The sequence below is a fragment of the Toxoplasma gondii genome, chromosome VIII (genome assembly GCF_000006565.2).
Source record: "Toxoplasma gondii ME49 chromosome VIII, whole genome shotgun sequence".
Lineage (NCBI taxonomy): Eukaryota > Apicomplexa > Conoidasida > Eucoccidiorida > Sarcocystidae > Toxoplasma > Toxoplasma gondii.
In genome coordinates, this window is record NC_031476.1 from 1,342,083 (window position 1) to 1,359,625 (window position 17,543).

Sequence of the window (17,543 nt, forward strand, 5' to 3'; positions counted from 1 at the left end):
AAGAAGTTCACAGTGTCTCTCGCGCTTGCGGTTGTGTCTCCTCTCTGTTGGAGGCAACGACCCTCGTGGGCGCGAGGGCTGCATGCATCGAAGAGACGCGGCTTCCCAACACCGCAATTCGTCGATTTCTGTGCAGAAAACAGGAGTCGCGGAAAGAAGGGACAGACTGATTTGTCAAGGTGGAACTATACACTCCCTCGCCTTCTGCTGAGAGGGTTTGGAGAGGGAAGGAGAGACGGCGGAGCGCCGTATGGAGAACTGCGAGGAATGCTCTCTCGACAGAGTCAAGTTGACACTCTTCCTTGTGATTCCATGAGTCTAGCTCTTCTTTAGAACGAAACTCGTTTCACAGATGCATCTGCGCTGCTATGCTTGCTCATCTGTTTCAGCGAATCTCCGACTTTCGTTTGCGTAAATGCATGCGGTTTCTTCCCCGTGTACATCCATATATATATATATATATACATATATTTGTATCTTTGTGTATGTTCACGCATGCATGTGCTCGTGCTCGGGCACTGATGTGCAGGCTCGTGGATGTTGGTGCTTCGAAGCGCGCGAGTGTCGCCCGTAGAATGGAGTTGAATCGCGGCTTTTGTCTTCATGGACAAGGCTGGGGAAGTCCGTTCGAGTTCTGTGCATTTGTTCTGCATGCGTCCGTTGCTTTTTTTTCCGCGTACCTCTTGTCCTCCACTCTGGCCTCCCGGCGGCAGCTGCTGGCTGCCGAGCTCGCGCAGGGGGTGTGCCTGCGCAACATGCTGGCGGGACTGGGCGAAACTGCATGCGCTGGGTTCTTCAGTGCCCGGCCTTCTCACGGGGAACAGGCGTTCGAGTTTTGAACGGCGTTTCTGCGGCGCCGAGGAAGCTTTGGCCTTTCGTGGCCAGTGTGTCTTTTAAAAAGGGAAAGGAAACGCACAGATCAACAGGTTTTTTCGACTGGAAACGCGCGTCTGCTACGAAGCAGCACGCATGGTTTGCCTTTTTTCCGTTCTTCGGACCCGCAGAACGAGAACGCACGCGTTCTGCCAGACAGAAAGAACACCCTCGAGAGCGGGTGAGTCGCCTGCGGCGCTGGGTTGCAACCCAGAAGTCTGGGGGCCTCGAAGGCGGAACCTTGGCGAATTCCTTCTTCACTTCTTGCGGGCAGTTCCGCTAAACACAAAGTGGGCAACACATTTATAGAAAGGAAGAAACTGCAGACACACATCTGCACAAAAAACTCGATTTTGGAACTCTTTGGTGCGCGTTTCCCTGCTCGCTCACAAGCGAAGGGGAAGGCGTCACGCCTTGCTGCGGGCTGTACATACACCCGGGAGTGTGAGATTCGTGATTTGTCTTCGCACAGCGATTCCCCAGTGTCGGTTACGAAGAGATTCGTTTTCTGGAGAAGGCGCAACTTGTTGCGTTTATTCTTTCTAGGGGATATGCAGTGGAAAGAACGACCGGTGGGGCTTCGAAGAGCCTTCAGATTAGAGGAAGTCTGTTGGTTCCTTCGTTTGCCTTCCACTATTTGTGTTTCCTTCCGAACCTCAGCAGTCCATCTGAGCTACTCGGGAGTATTCCAAACAGAACCTGCGTTTTCTCGAGTTGTTCACTCGGGTTCCTCCCAGTCGAAAAAGACCAGCAAAGTCTTCTCCCGTCTCTTCCAGTTTTTGATCCTCGGATTTGTCAGCTAGGGGGGGAAAGGCACAATTAGTCTTTGCACCCTCTGCATTTAATTGACCCCTCAGCTTGCGTCTGTTTCGCTCTTTCAAGAAAAAGTGCCTAGACGCATGAAACACGCGGGGTTTTGAAGACGCCTCCCGGCCTCCATATGCGGGAAATCGGTTCGCTCAAAGGTTCCAAGGTGACTGGACACAGGGTGGAGTGACTCCGTGTGACTGCAGCGTCTGTACTTTCGAGCCGCCTTCGATAGGCGAAGACGGCCGTTCTGAAAGGCAGACCAGAGTGCAGACGAAGGAAGCAGGGAAAGACGAACAGGACAGCGACTGAACTCGGCGAATCCGAGTCGGCCGCAGTTTGGCCGAGGCCTTCTGCTGTGTCGTGTGTGCTGTTTCTGCCTCCCTTGTTCGTTCTTCGACGGAGGCGAAATTTGGAACGAAACTTAATTACAGTATTTCAAACTTACTCTTCTGCCTGGCGTTTTTGTAGTAAAGTATTGAAAAAGGATTGGTACGTATTAAACAAGAAAAATATCTTCTTTTCCGGTCCAATTCTTAGAAAAAAATTAAAATAGAAGTATAGGCTTAGAGAAAAGCAGATTAAGAATCGTTTCAACACATTAAGTCACTAAACAGATTTTCGTTCAAATCACTGAATTACGTGGGCAGCGAGCCAAGAGGGTAAATCGTGACGGCGTCTGAAGAGGAGAAACGCGCGAGAGACTTGCACGGGACGCAGGATGTTGGCATGCAACGCCCCCCTCCCCTTCCCCGCTGTTCCCGCAAAATGGAAAGAGTTCTAGAGATCACTGAGTCGCGAAAGCCACTGGAGAGTTTCCAGAAATCACCTTTGACACAAGCTTTTTCGTGAGCTCTCTCTGAGGAGGAGGGACTGCTGGTTCACATTCTGAAGTCTTGTTCCCCAGACGCGGGGTAATGTGCAGGGGATTCGTCAGGCGGCCATGAGTTTCTCTCGAGTTTCTCTCTTCCCCCTCTTCAGTGCAAGACACCCGTTAGACTTGAAGGCAGCAACTGTTTTAGGGAAAGGACGATTTTCTACAGTTTTTATGTGACTTTTCACAGTTCAATTTACAGTCCAAATACACAGAAAGTCAAATTTTTAGTTAACTAACACCCTAGTTTTCGAGCGAGCCAGGAGAGACTGACTTTGAACAGCAACAAGCAACAGTTACAGGTGCTTTCCGCTCGAGACTGCGTGCGAAGGGATTGCTAGCGCATCCAGAAAGCTTCAAGATTGTATTCAGAGTTCCGAGTTTCGTCTTAGTGGCGAAGAATCAGCGAAGCAGAGGAGCCCAGAAAGGCAAAGGAGAGAAAAAGAGCCAGACAGGAGAGAAGACGAGGGAAGAAGAAAACAACAGACCGAGGATGAGAAAGAGAAAGAAGAGAAGAAAGAAGAAAGAGGGGGAGAAAGAGAGAAGACAAGGAAGGAAAGGAAGGAAGGAACATGAAAAAAGCAACGGAAAGAAAGAGGAGGAAGAAAGCACCGAGACCGAGGAGAGAGAAGCAGCGAAAGAACATGAGAGGTGCATTTGGAAAGAAAGATGAAGCGGACAAGAGAAGGTAAAAGTTAAGACAATTGATCATATTGATTTATCGAGACTTCCCGCTATACGGGTGGTGTCTCCCTCGAGAGGGGGGCAAGACAACTGACCCTCTCCTGTGTTTGCATGCACCCCTGGTCTTTCTGCGGATTCTTTCATCTTTTCTCGCTTTTCCTCCCGCGCCTGCACACGTTTTTTCCGAATGCGTTTCGGTGGCTCCTTCACTTCGCATTTTCGTCTCCTGTTTTTTCCTTTTAGACGCTGTTTTCCCCCATCTCTTTCGACTCCCTCGCGCGACCTCCTCCGGCGCGTACAACCTTCTTCGAAATGGCGAGACAATCTGCACACGATCTTGAACCGTTCTTTCCGGGACTCTAGCCGGGGATATTTGTTCTTTGTTTTCTCTTTCTTGCCCGTTCTTTGCTACCTCTTTCTTGCCCGCTCTGTCGAGTCCCAGTCTTCCTCCTTCCTCACTTTCTGTGCCTTTCCTTCTCGTTCCTCCACTCTGTGCGGCTTCGTCTTCCCCCATGGCTCTGCCGCTGCGCGCTTCTTCTCTCTTCTCCTCTCCCCCGGTGCTTTGTGGTTCCTTCTCTCTACGATATCGCTGTTCTCCCTCCGCATAGCTCTGCGCTGCCGACGCCGTCTCCGCCTTCTCTCGGCCTTCGCGTTTCTTTTTGCGGCTGCTGACTCCCGTCCCCCCTTTCGACTGAAGCGTCTCGCAGTGTCGCCATCCTTTTCTTGCTTCGTTCCTCTCCTCACACATGGGCACCCGTGACGGAGTTGCAGCCGCCGCAAGGTCCACTTTGTTGCTTTTTCTTCGTCCGCTCCATCCGATTCGCAAGTCGCTTCTCTTCACTTGGCAACCGGTAACCGCCGCCGGATTGGCTCTTCATTTCTCGTCCTGAATCCCGGCCTTGTTTCCCAACCTTCCTTTCTCCTGCCTGTGGCAGTTTCTCTCCTCTGTTCGATGTCATCTTTCGCATACTCTGTCTCTCTCCTGTCTTCTCGGGCCGTCCTCCATTTCCTTCTCTCTCCGCTCGCCTTTGTCGCTTTCTCCTTGCCTTTCGTTTCCTTCTGTTCGCCGCTCCTTCCCCTCCCCCATTCTGCTCCTCTTTTTCTCCCCCGTTCTGCTCCTCCGCTTCTCTTTCTCTTCTTCGTCTCGCCAAGATGCCGCGAGTCTCTCTGCCGCAAGTCCTGTGGCACAGCAAAGACGACAGACATTCCGACCGCGTCTACTCGGTGGATCTCCAGCCTCTCCTCTCTGTCCAGACGCTGTCTCGACACCCGTCCTTCCTCACGCGAGCCTCCGCCGCTCTCTCGACTCTCTCGGGCGAGGATGGAAGACCTGGAGGCTCCTCTCCCCAAGCTTCTGTCGCGCCTTCCCTCTCTCCGGAGAAGGAAGAACGAGACAACGAACGAGAGCGCGGCGGCCTTTCGAGGAGAGAAGAACGCGCCAGAGAGAAACGCGCTGCGACGCTCGCCGCGCACTGTCGCCTCGCCACTGCCGGCGCAGACGAGTTCGTCCACGTGAGTTACCTGAAGCGGATTGACAGTGGGGAAGGAAAGTTTATGCTGCAGTGGTGAAAAAACAGTACAGTCACCTCTGGCGTTCATCGACACAGGAACAGTTGACGTATCGCGAAATAGAAAAAGCCTGCGTCACCACTGCCGGCGCAGATGCGTTTGTCCTCGGAACTTGACGTAAGAGAAAGGCTCTCGAAAGTTGTCGAGGAAGAGCAGAAATCTCCAGGTCGAGAGAGGAGGAGAACAGAGGCTGCTGTTCGGGGCGCAGCAGGAGAGGCCAGCGAAGAAGAGCATCGCGAGACGAAGCAAAGGCGGCGAGAGGCGTGGAGACTTCGAAGTCCTCGTTCAAGTGTCTTTTCCCCTTCATGTTTCTCTGGTTTTTTGCTTCGTTTCTTTCCTGATCTGCGTGATACGCTCTCTTCTCTTCTCTCTCTCCTTTCTGTGTTTCCTGCCTCCCCGCTTCCGCTCCTCTCTTCCGTTCCTCTCTTCGGCGTCGCCTCTGCGGTGCGTGTGCTCGTCCGTGCGCGGCCTACGGTAAAAACTCTGCTCTGACGACTTTTTGATCTCTTTTCTTCCCTCTCGTTTTCTCCATTTTCTCCCAACGCAGCTCTGGAAGTGGAGCTTCGAAGCACCTGGCGCCTCGCGGCGCGGCGTCCAAGTGTCTTGCGTCGCGCGTCTCCTCGGTCACGAGCGAGAAGTCAACTGCGTGCGTTGGTCCCCCTGTGGCGTCTTCCTCGCTTCCGGAGGCTGTGGTGAGTTTCGATCCTTCGAGGACCTAGGGCGTTCTCGCGAAATCCGAAGCGCAAGACTTCCTGACAGAGCGAGACAGGTCGAGTCGGAGATTATAGGAACTCTCGAGTGCCCAGGGGAATCCTCTCTCCAGAAGGTGAATACACGTTCCGGCGCTGAGACGGCTCCACGACTGCATGCAGTCCGGCGAAAAAGTGGAAATGCAGCGATCTCCTCCGCCGTCCGGCTGAGAGCTCGCGCTGGATCCGACGCGCATGCGCTCTCTTCAGGCCTCAAAAAGCAGTCACACAAAACCACCTGAGGGACAAATGCGCTGTGGTCCTCTCCCCCCTCTCTCTCTACAGTCCAGTCGACGCTCACGCACACATGACCCTCTCTAGAGACAACGTAGAAACTGATGCAGTCGCCGGCATCTCTACCAAGAGATAAGTACATTGGGTGCCATACATGCATGCATATACAAATATATACATATATATATATATACATATATATATATATATATGCAGGTGAAACAACATACATACCTATACGTATTCGTATACATATATAAATACATATATACACATATACATATATGTGTATATACATATACATATATATATATATATAGAAAGAGAGAAAGGCAAGGCGATGTGTGAATTCTGATTGGTCTGTAGAGTGGCGTTTGTTTCTATTTTGGTGTGTGTTTCAGACCATGCAGCATGCATTTGGGAGCTCGGGCAGAAGCCGGAGTCCGTCCCTCTGGGCTACGACGCTTCGATGCTCGAGTACGACGAGTGGTGGACCAGAGTCTCTCTCTACCGGTGAGTCTGCATGCACAGATTCTGCGGACAAAAGAGACAAGCGAAGTCCTCAAACGCCCGCGAGGCGGCCACAGCTCTCTGTGCACATTCCCAGGATTCAGATATATCCATCTCTGTATGTATGGGTCAATGTTTGTATGTATAGCGATCTACCACTACAGCATGCGTTTCGCCCTACACACTGCCTGATGTTCATAATTGTAGCTCGATGCATCTGTGTAAATCTGTTTAGGGAGCGCATGTGTGAGAGAAATGCTCTGTGTGTATGGACACACATACACATACATATATATGTATATGTATATATATATATATATACATATACATATGCAGAGAGAGCGAGAGATTGACGGCTTCAGGTCTACGCATCTAAATCTCTTTAATTTGTGTTTGCAAGCGTTGCACATGGGGTTGTGTATGTTGGCCTGTCTGTTTTTGCTCAGGTGTATCGAAGCAGTGAATTCTCTTGCGTGGGCGCCGTCGGGAAGGCAACTGGCGATCGGCACTGAGGACGGCCGCGTGATTGTGGTGGACGTACTGAATGGTAAGGAAGACAACTTTCCTTTCATATGTCTCTTTCTGTTTGCGTGCGGTCTGTGTCTTAGGCCCTCGCGAGGTTGTCCGCCTGTTTCTTCACCGTTCGTTTTCTGTTTTTTTCTCTTCAGGCGTCCTGGCGACCAAGTCTGCCCGCGTCCTTGAAGGTCATGCAAACATGGTTCAAGGCGTCGCCTGGGATCCCCTCGACACCTATCTCGTCTCGCAGTCGTCTGATCAAACGTATGCGTTGTTCCGATTGGAAAAAACTGGCGAATTGGTTTCCTTTGTGGGTTGTTCTTCTGTCTTCCAGTCTCTCCTTCCTGTCGTTCTCCTTCTTCCCCTTTCCACCTGTTTCGCTTCCTCGCGCTCTCTCTGTAGCCATGCTTCTTTCCAGGTGCTCTCCTTCCTCCCCTTCCTCTCCTTCCTCCCCTTCCTCCCCTTCGCTGGTGCTCGTGCCTTCCCGTGAGTCTGCGACTGCTGTGCCTGTCGGAGCCTCACTGCGTCCTGCCGCTTTCTCCGCTGAGCCCACCGGACTGCCTGCTCTCTTGTCCCTGCTTGCAGCGTTCGCCTGTGGGGCCGTCGAGGCGGCGCGCCGCCTCTGGGAGTTCCGACCGGCGCCGCGGCGGCCGGTGCGGCGGCGCCAGGCTCGGGAGGCGCTGCGGGGGCGAGCGGCGCGGGGGCTGCAGGCTCGAAGGCCCAGTGGAAAGTTGAGGCAGTTCTGCGGAACGCGCGCGATCGAGAGAGAGAAAAAGAGGGTGCGAGCACCGCGAAGGACGACGAAGAAGAAGACGTAAGCGCGACGATAAACGAGGAAGAAGGCAGGGATGCACAGGAGAGACAGTCTGACAACGCGAGAGGGCAGAATACAACAGAAGACAGGTCCATACACAAACCCACCGTAGAGGAGGTTCAGCGCCGTTTTCTCCCCTGTGTCTCCTGTGTTCGTCGTTCCTGTGCTTCGAGAATCCTTCCCGACCCTGGCGAAGAAACCACGCAGAGACAGGTGAGGTCGAAGGAGGCCTTTTCGAGACGCATCTTACGCGTTCTCCGATCATCAGCTGCCTGCGTTTCTTGTGCTGTGTTGCGCTGATCAGCCGGAGGTGATCTTGAACACTCTGAACTCAACTTCTGAAACCTCGCCCCCGTCTGCTCTCTCGTCTCCGCCGTCCGCCCTCGCTTCTTCCTGTTCTTCCTCTCCTTCCTCTTCTTCCTCTCCGTCTTCTTCTTCCTCTTCTTCCTCTTCTTGCTCTTCTTCTCCCCATCCCTCTCCGTCCTCCGCTTCCGCTTCTTCTGCCAGTTCCTCCGCCTCTTCTTCTGGCGTTTCTTCTGTCGTTTCTTCTGGCGCGTCTCCCGCCACGGGATCCGCTTGGTCTGGTGAGAGGGTGCGACAGCAAGGCCGTTCGCTGTTCTATCCCGAGTCTCTGATTCGGTCGTTTTTCCGGCGGCCAGACTGGTCGCCTGACGGCACTGTGTTGGTCACGCCTGCGGGGCTCCAGTATCTCTCCGACCATTCTGCAGACGCGTCTTCGGCATCCGCGGTCGAAGCTTGCAGCACCACCTACGTTTTTCACAGGAAGCTGCTGTCTCTGGGGACGCCTTTTCTCACGCAGCGCTCGTCCGCAGGTCCCTCGCTCGCCGTGAGATTCAATCCTGTCGCTTTCCAGCCTCTCTCCTTCCTCGAGGCGCGGCGAACTCGAGAGACAGCGGAGACAGAAGAGAAGGCCTGCAAGGATCTGCCCGCGGAGATGCGCGCGACCAAGTCCTGGCTGTTTTCGTCCTCGCTCGACGCAGCACAGAAACTCTCCGTCCGTCCAGTGCAGAGTCGGAAGAGGCGCGCCGAGCAAGAGGCGCGAGAACAGGATGTGAACGAACTGAGAGAAGGAAAGGACATCCGAGACGAGGAGGCCAAGAGAAACAAAGCCGGAAGCGACAGCCGAGAGCAGGAGGACGCGAACGCGAAGACGGACGAGAACCTGAACGGCGAGACGATCCCGAGCGACGAGGCGAAAGGCGATGGGAAGCCTGAAGCGCCGACCCCAGAGGCGGTCTTTCCGCGCTTCATCTACGCTGTATGTACACTGCACGGGAGCATATTGCTGTATGACACACAGTTTGTGGGGGCGCCGCTCGCTCAACTTCATGGCCTGCACCTCGCGCCCATGACCGACGCAACTTGGAGCAGCGACGGCCGGATCTTGGTCGCGAGCAGCAGCGATGGCTACCTCACCTTTGTCTGCTTCGACGAAGAAGAACTGGGGAAGCCTCTCAGACCTGCAGGCTTCTTCTATCACAACCTGTGGAGCTCCTCTCCTAGAGCGTCTGCTCTCTCGCCTTCTGCAGTCTCCGGCCGCGAGGAGGCAGAAGGAGCAGGCGGCAGCTCAGCTGCCGCCTGCTCCACCTCTGTCTGTTCCTCGAAGTCGCTGTCGGGAGTGGAAACGCAGGCAGTGGAGCCGGCCGCGCCGCGGCGCCTAGGCGTCGTGGGGAACGCTGTGGGTCGAAAGCTCCTCGTCGTCGGAAACGCCGCCTCCACGCTTCTCACCCAGAAGCAGGAAAGACGCGAGACGTAGGGGCGAGCAAAAAACGCAGGCGACCAACGGCACAGAGAGAGAAAAAGAAAAAGGAAAAACGAAAGAGGAAAAACGAAAAAGGAAAAACGAAAGAGCAAAGAGAGAAGCGACGTGACGCTGGAAAGGTTGGTTTCTCGACGCTTTGCTGCGTGCATTCAGAGTTGGTTGAGAGAAAAAGGAAAAAGTCCTCTTTTTGTGCAGGAACGCTGAATTGACTCTTGTGAACGGACGAGTGCCCGGGGCGTGAGGGGAGGAGAACGACGCACGTCTGCATGCAACTCGTCCGAAATTCCTTTTTCCATTGAAAGTTGCTGCGCATTCTGAAGACTTTCTGAAACGCGTTGAACCTGATCCTCGACTCCCAGCTTCCCCGCTTGCCTCTCTGCGGTCAACAGAAAACGCTTCGTCGCGCATGCCGTCAAAGCAAATCCCAGTCTCGCGTTCCCTGCATCTCGCGTTGCTGCCTAAAAATGTATCGCTCTGTCTCTGAATCTGGGCGACAGCCTGGTTGGTAGCAAAGTGCTGTGGAGACAGTCTTCCAGCTGTCGTATAAAAATATTTCACATGTTCAGTACCCACAACATGCATGTACAGAGACAGGTTTATCTGTATTCGTATGTACATATGTAGATACATAAATAAATATTTGTATAGACAAATATGTATGGATACATATTTGTCTACGAATATAGTAGATAGATAGATTTAGAACCATAGCGAGATGTTCTGGCGATCTCCCCCACACACTTTCGAGTTTCCATATCTGTATGTTGTTGTCTCGCTGGAGACATCATGCCTCGTTTTTGCATGCAGTCTCTTCGTATTGGTGCCAAGCCGGCCTCCGTCGGTAGGGTCTCCAGCCGTTGCCTAGAGGGTCTTTGCAAGTGTGCCTTTTAGTTTTAGGTTATCAGACGTTGTTCTTCCGCTGCAGGCACCAGTGTCGGGATTGCGCTCATGACTGACTGTGCAGATCGATTCGATCCCTACGCATGCGCATCTAGATATTTCCATATCCACCTTCACACAGATACAGAAGTATCCAGGGGCTAAGAATTCAGCAGAGGCAACGGACTGTCTACATAGTTACCTAGCCACCAGTACAAAGATGTACAGAGATATGCATCCGGAAGCATGCAGCATATCCAGTGTGTGCTCCATATGCACTTACAAACAAGGACGGATGTCGACACTGTCAAAAAAGACTTCCGTGTCGCCCATCTGCATTTCTCTTTGAAACTCAGACAGTCTAAGAAACGCTGGGAACCCCAGAGTCGAGAGCCTTCCACTTTCTGCTCTCGACGACGGTAGAAGTTCTTCTTCTCAGAGCGAGTTTTGGAGTGCATGAGTGGATCACAGAGGCAGCAAAGAAGAAAGCAAATCCAAGCGGCATTGAAAGCCTCCGTGAAACTCGTCTGGAGGTGCAACAACAGGCAGTTTCTGCGTGAGAGGGAAATGGAAAGCTCTCCAGAGAAATGGCTTTTCGTGTACGTCATTCGTCTCCTCTATCGTGGCTGAACGTTTGACATGCGGCTCCGACATCCATCAAAAAGCATACTGTACGTAAACCAAAGATGCGTTTCAGCGTCACTAACCTACGCTCATATTGTCTGGGGAAACGAACTCGTCGTTGGAGCACCTCCATGGAAAGCGACGAGACGGTGGAAGAGCGAGCCTAGGTCTATACGTCCAGAAAGCTCTAGATGCATGCTCGAAAAGCCAAGAGCACGAAGAAGACAGTAACAGGAGAAGTTCGGACACAGTGTGTGGACGTGAGATCGAAGTCCGTGAATGGGAGATAACTTTTTTATCGAGGAACTACGAGCTACGGTGTGTACAGACTCGCCTGCGCCTTAACATGGCCGGCTTAGAAAACAGTGGATGTGGTGATCCAAGAAGCTTTTGAATCACGGAGAGATTTGAACTACGCGCCGCAGAGAACGGTTTTGCGGGTCTTTTCAGGCCATGCGTTGGCATGCTTCGACAGACTTGCTCCGTTATCTCTAATAAAAGCCTTGGAAGCGACCGTTTGTGACCCAAGAGAAACCTCTCGCTGATTTCCAGCTTGTTCCCGGGCGTCAGGCGTCTTCGCTCTCTCTCCACCTGACTCCTGTGACACTCCCGTTCCGTACATTCTCGTCTTTCTGGCACTCTCCTCTTCTTTCTCTTCTCGGATTGGCCCTGCATCCCTTCATATCCTATCCAGATACCCCTTTCATGCATCCCCACATGCCTATACAAATACACACACAACCGCAGTCACATGTATCTCCTCACATGTTTATATTCATGGATATCTTTGAATCAATGTACATATATATATATATATATATATATATATGTATATATCCGTGTGTATTTGTGTGCGGAAAGCAACGATCCACAGAGGTGTGTTTCTGCGTCATGGTTTGTGAGCTTTTTTGTGTAGACCTGGAAAATGCCAAAAGGTATTGCATGCAACGCAGGCGCTTCCTCTCGTCTCGCGCGGAGTTCCTTGTCGCGCTGCGCGTTCCACGATGGGTGCTCAGCCTTCGCTGGCTGACACTCCGTCCTGCACTGAAAGTTGAGTGAACGACAGGCCTGAGAGCCGAGAGCCGACCGAGCGACTTGGTTTTCGACCGCATCGATACACTCCACGGTTGCCCGGAACAGACTCCGAGCGCCATCCAGGGCGTTGGAAGCACTGCAAAAGAACTACATCGACTCCTTCGCCGCGTCTCCCCTTCTCAAGGAAGAGCGCGAAGTCTGACAGCGCCAGCAGTCACACGCTTCACAGGCGCAAGGGATCAGCAGACCGAATGTCGAACTTCGATCCAGCAGGGCAGCAGAGCCGTTCGGTTACAGCCTGTTTCCGTCTCTGCATTCCTGCGATGTGTGCTCAAGGGACAACGGTTCGAGTGACGAGAAACAGACGGCCAAGGACTCCACGAAAAGCGAGACAGGCCATCCTCCTGGCAGCTCTCCGCGACAAAGAGGAAACGCAGAGAAGAGAACTGCGACCGCGGATCGAAGCCGCGTCCTTCGCACTGCCTCCCCCACCCGACGAGACCGGCCCTTGGCCATTGAAAAAAAGGCGAAACAACGAGGCGTAAGTTCACGAACAAAGCATGAGTGGAACGCACTCTTGACTTTGAACGTCGAGGAAAAACGACGCCCTTCCACTTGCGAAACGAAGCAGAAGGTCTGAAGTCTGTCTAAAACTTAAAATGAGGAACGACGAGGTTCCAGTTTCCTACAGTTCAAAAATGCGGGAGACCGGTGTTTCTCAGTTCCCTGTGTTTAAAAAATGCGGGAGAACGAAACGAGCTCGTTCTTTGAAATCAAAAAAGTTTGAGCAAACGAAAGAACAGTATTTCAAAAATCAGAAAGCGGGAAGGTGCCGCGTCTGTGAAGATCTCTCCACAGACCACTGAGCTTCCGTCAGCTTCCCCTCACCAATGGTGTGCATGTCGCCCTGGAGCTCTTCGCCGTCTCTCTTTTACTCGACGGCATCTCGCCTTTGTCTCCTGACCCTGTCTCTGTCTTTCTCTGTCCTTTTCTGTCTTTCTCTGTCCTTTTCTGTCTTTCTCTGTCCTTTTCTGTCTTTCTCTGTCCTTGGCTTTCGCGCGACAGAACGGCGTTCTTCCCCGTACGCCCTCTTGCGCGGCAGGCGTCTCTTCTCCTCTTTCGGACCTCGAAGGCCGTCTGGCCTTCTGTGTTTGTCTTTTCGTCTTGGGCGCTACATCACCGTGACGGTCTTCGCGAGTCCTCTAGGCTTGTCAGGATTGATGCCTTTTGCGATCGCCAGTTCGTACGCGAGGAGCTGCAGGGGAATGCATGCGAGCAACGCAGTGAGAGGTCCGTTGGACGGTACCACGAGGACGTCGTCTGCGAGGTCTTTCACGATGTCCGGTTCGTCTGTGACGCAGATCAAATGCGCGCCTCTCGCCTTGACTTGCTGCGCTGCGTTGAGAAGCGACGCTGCATGTTGGTCCGCAAGGAGAACGAGAATCACGGGCGTCTTCTCCTTCTCGTCGATCAACGCAAACGGCCCATGCTTCAGCGCGCCCGCCGGAAAACCTTCCGCGTGGAGATACGCCAGCTCCTTGATCTTCAGAGCGCCCTCGAGAGCTACGGGGTAGCCGAAGCCTTTGCCGAGCACAAAGAGCGTCTTGGCATCCTTCAGACGCTCGGCAATGTTCTGACACAAGGCGCGACAGTTCAGAGTCATCCCGGCGTAGACGGGGAGACGGTGAATCGCGTCCATCAACGCGCTGCACCGGTCTGGAAACGCCTGTGTCGGCTGATTCTGGGCAAACCACGCGGCGATCAGCGACAAAACTGCTACCTGCAAAGAGACGAAAACTCAAATCCTCAACGCACATCTTTAGAGCCGACTCAAAAAAAAGGAGGACAACCAAGTCTACCTGTGCCTATTAATTTATATCTATCCTTGTTTTTATGTATGTATGTATGTATGTATGGATGTATGTCTGTGGGTATTTTGCCACCCGTTCAAACTTTCCATTTTCGATTTCTGGCCTTTGAATGCCTGCATCTCTCCGGCCGTTTTCGGAGGTCTTGTTGTCGCCATCTCGCGGTTGTCCCTCGTCCTCATGTCTTCCTTTTTTCTCTTGCTGTCTCTTTCCTCTCCTTCGGAGGCTGTTTCTCTGCCTCGCGTCGCGCTCGCAACTGCGCGTCTCGCGCCGGACCTCCTTCTTCTCCCCTGCGCTGACCTGCGAGGTGAAGGCCTTCGTGGACGCGACCGCGACCTCTCGGCCTGCGTTGACGTACACTCCGCAGTTGGTCATTCGCGCGAGCAAGGAGCCGACTTGGTTGACGACTGAGAACTTCTTCAGTCCCTGGAAGTCTGCGAGTTGACAGGCGCGGACCGTGTCTAGCGTTTCGCCGGACTGCGAGAGAAGGAGGACGCCGGCGTCTTGGCGCGGCAGATGGTAGATGTCGACCTCGCTTGCGTCGACCGCGCGGACCTGGTCGAAGCAGCGCAGCCACTGCATGAGCAGTTCGCCGTAGATGCCCGCGTAGAGCGACGTTCCGCATCCGCAGAGCAGGAGACTCTTCACCGTCAGGAGGGACTCGCGGTTCTGATCGAGTCCGCCGAGCTTCACACGGTTCTGGTAGGGTGCGATCCGCCCGCCGTAGTTCATTGCCCGGGCAAGAGCTTGAGGCTGCTCGAAGATCTCCTTCAGCGTCCAGTGCGCAAACGGCTCGGGAGACAGTTCAATCGTCTCCTTCGCGATGCGATGCACCGGCCGTGTGGCTTCCAGCTGGCCGACGCCCTGGGCCGTTACCACCGCGATCTCGCCGTCCTTCAACATCAAGTACTGGTTAGTATGTCTCGCCAGCGCCGCAGGCTCCGACGCCACAAACAGCTGGTCCCCCACAGAGCCGACCAGCAGCGGCGACCCGTTGCGCGCGAGCACCAGACGGTCCGGATGGTCCTTGTGGACGACGCAGAGGCCCCAGGTTCCCTGCAACTCGCCCACTGCGCGCTTCACTGCCTCCTCGAAACTCAGGCACTTTGCCTGCGTCTCGCCCTCCGCCGGAGACCGAGCCGCGGCAGAGGAAGAAGCCGGAGAAGACGCAGCGGGAGGCGCCGACGCGTCTGGGTCGTCTGCAGGCTGGTCGAGGTACCACCCGATGAGGTTCGCGACGACTTCCGAGTCAGTGCTGGAGCGGAAGGTGCAGCCGCGGTCGATGAGCGCCTTCTTCAGAACGGCGAAGTTGTCGATGGTACCGTTGTGAACGAGAGAAATCCGGTCTTTCCAGTCGTGATGCGGATGCGCGTTCTCGTCGGTTTTGCTGCCGTGCGTCGCCCAACGGGTGTGGGCGATGCCAATGTGATTGCCGCGGTGGGGATGCTTCCCCTCTCTGCGGAGAATCTCGATCGAGTCGCAGGTCGTCCCCCGACTCGCGAACTTGGTCGTCACCAGCTGGCCTTCCGGAGAGATCGACGTGATACCGCAAGAGTCGTAACCGCGGTTCTGGAGGATTTCCAGTCCCTCCATCAACACAGGCTCCGCCTCCTTGTCCCCGACGTACCCCACAATGCCGCAACACCGAGCCGGGAGAGGAAGCGCAGCTCGCGCCAGGCGCCGCCAGAAAGACAGAGACGGAGAAGACAGAGACGCAGAGGACAGAGACGGAGAAGACAGAGACGGAGGAGAAGCGAAGGCCGTTGCACCTAGGAAGGCTCCGAGAGGCAGAAGAAGCCATGCGAGGAGGCGTCGGGAGGAATCGCCGTCTTCTGGAGCTGCTGGACATGTCTGTGGGCAGGGCGTTCCTGGCGGGCGGTCGCCTTGCCTTTCTCCCTCGAACTCTCCCCGCTCAGACAGGAACGTCACCTCGTTGTGGGTCTTCTCCTCGTCTCCGTCTGAAAGCGCGCAGGACATGAAGCTCCGCCGAAGCTCGAACGTCGTTCCGGAATGGCGACTGCGTCGGTCTTTCTCTCTCCTTCCTTCCAGAATGGACGCGTCAGCAGCGCGAGAGCACGGCGACGTCTCCGCCCAGAAAACGCGTCCAGTCCACGCATGCAGGTCTCGCGCATGTTCCTTCGCATAAGCAGGCGAAGCAGAAATAACGACGCCGAGTTGTCGGCGCGCGGGAGAGCCTGGCGACGACAGGTCGCAGCAGCAGCGAGAACGCGGCTGAGAAGGGAGCGAGGCCAGGAACCGAGGACGAGAGACGAACGCGGAGGAGGGAGAGAGACGAGAAGAGAAAGCAGAGGCAGAGAGGAAAGAGCGAGAGACAGCCTTCAGCGAAGGCGAAGGACGCCTGCAGAGGACAGGCCCGGCACCTGACATGGCTGGAGAGAAGCCAAAGAGGGAAGGCAAGAGGCAAGAAACGAGAGAGTGCAAGACAACGGGTCACTTCGGGGGGGGGGAAGCAAAGAGAAGAGAGAAAGACGAAGCGCGGAAGAGGACAAGGCGAAAAGAAAGAACAAACCGTGAGGAAGAGGGGAAAACGAGGCGAGAAAAAGAAAGGCTTCTTTTCTTCCACCGAGGGTGGACCCCCCGGACCGGCCCCTCGGAACGGAGACGGAACGGTTCTCTTCTGGGGATTTCGCTCGCCCGTAAAGCAATCGAACAAAGGCTTTTTCCGAGTCCGAAAAGAAAGAAGGGAGAGAGGGAGAAGAGGAGAAAGACGAACTCGGCCGAAGAACAAGACAAACAGCCACAGCAGGAAGAAACGCGAGTCCTAGCGCATCCACGCACCGTGTGACCTCCCTGCTGCGGCTTCGGAAGGAACGGGACAGGCAGGAGTCTGGGGAGAGAGAAACGGAAAAAGGCGAGTCGAAGGAAGAAGAGAAATTAAAGAATGCCAAAGAAAATGAAACTAACCTGCAACACACACGGCCGAGCCGTTCCCTCTCCCCCAAAAAAAGTCACTATAGGGATTTTGCCCGCTGCTGCAGAGTGTGTCTTGCGGCGGGTGGGTACCAGCGATGTCTATCCGCCGGGGACGGTTCAAATTTTCTTTGAAAAATAAAGGTGTGTGTCTGGGTTTCAAAAGAAGAAAGCCACGTGAGAACTGGGCTTGAAGTTAGAAGGAAGAAACGCGAAAAATCGCCGTAAAAGGAGCTGCGAGCGACGCGACAGGGTGTGTGTGTGTGGAGGGGAACTGATGAGAGCACGCGCAAATCGAGGAAAAGAAGGTTCTCCTTTTATCCTCCTTTTATCCTCCTTTTATCCTCCTCTCTTGCAACGCCCGCTAGCGCTGATGAACTTCCATACTTCCCACTGCGTCGACACACTCTCCAGAGAAGCTCTCGAGCTTCAAGAGAAGAATTTTCACTGAAACTCAGACGCGTCTTCAGAGGGCGTTTCCTGCCTTTCAGGAACCGTCTCTGTCTCTGTGCACACTCTGACAAGAACCCTGCGCGAGCCGATCTAGCATTTCAGAGAGCATTTCTCGTCCTGAGAAAACGACCTGAACTTGGAGGGAAGTTCAAAAACCGAAATGTCCTGGGGACCGCTTAATCTTCAGAGAGCAAATCCCTCTCTCCAGAGAACCTTGAGGGTCCTTCGCCGCAGAGACTCTGCATCCTTCTCCGCCGTTCTTCTCGGTCGACGATTGAAGGTGTGAACGGACAACTGTCGCACTCAGCCGCATGTATCGAGACGAAGAGACAGGAAAACT

The 17,543-nt window shown here is 54.1% G+C and overlaps 3 protein-coding genes across 3 annotated transcripts; 2 read left to right on the forward strand and 1 right to left on the reverse strand.

Annotated features, from left to right (window-relative positions):
- The first annotated feature begins 424 nt into the window (after window positions 1–424).
- TGME49_231230 (hypothetical protein) lies at window positions 425–847 on the forward strand. The gene has a single exon (XM_002367983.1). It carries the CDS (start codon window positions 486–488, stop codon window positions 837–839), a length of 354 nt encoding a protein of 117 aa, XP_002368024.1. The 5' UTR covers window positions 425–485; the 3' UTR covers window positions 840–847.
- A 3,543-nt stretch (window positions 848–4,390) lies between these two features.
- On the forward strand, window positions 4,391–9,407 carry TGME49_231280 (WD domain, G-beta repeat-containing protein; the record flags this gene model as incomplete). Its single annotated transcript, XM_018780293.1, has 7 exons — window positions 4,391–4,750; window positions 5,355–5,499; window positions 6,192–6,303; window positions 6,747–6,847; window positions 6,969–7,080; window positions 7,402–7,630; window positions 7,935–9,407. The coding sequence occupies 7 exons, from the start codon at window positions 4,391–4,393 to the stop codon at window positions 9,405–9,407; spliced, it is 2,532 nt and encodes an 843-aa protein (XP_018636849.1).
- Window positions 9,408–13,122: 3,715 nt separating this feature from the next.
- TGME49_231350 (glucosamine-fructose-6-phosphate aminotransferase) lies at window positions 13,123–16,207 on the reverse strand (the record flags this gene model as incomplete). The annotated part of the gene is made up of 2 exons (XM_018780294.1): window positions 13,123–13,731; window positions 14,120–16,207. The coding sequence occupies 2 exons, from the start codon at window positions 16,205–16,207 to the stop codon at window positions 13,123–13,125; spliced, it is 2,697 nt and encodes an 898-aa protein (XP_018636848.1).
- Window positions 16,208–17,543: the final 1,336 nt, after the last annotated feature.

Bases quoted from the DNA above. Each gene is read 5' to 3' on its own strand.
- TGME49_231230 (XM_002367983.1), top strand. From the start codon at position 486: ATGTTCACGCATGCATGTGCTCGTGCTCGGGCACTGATGTGCAGGCTC.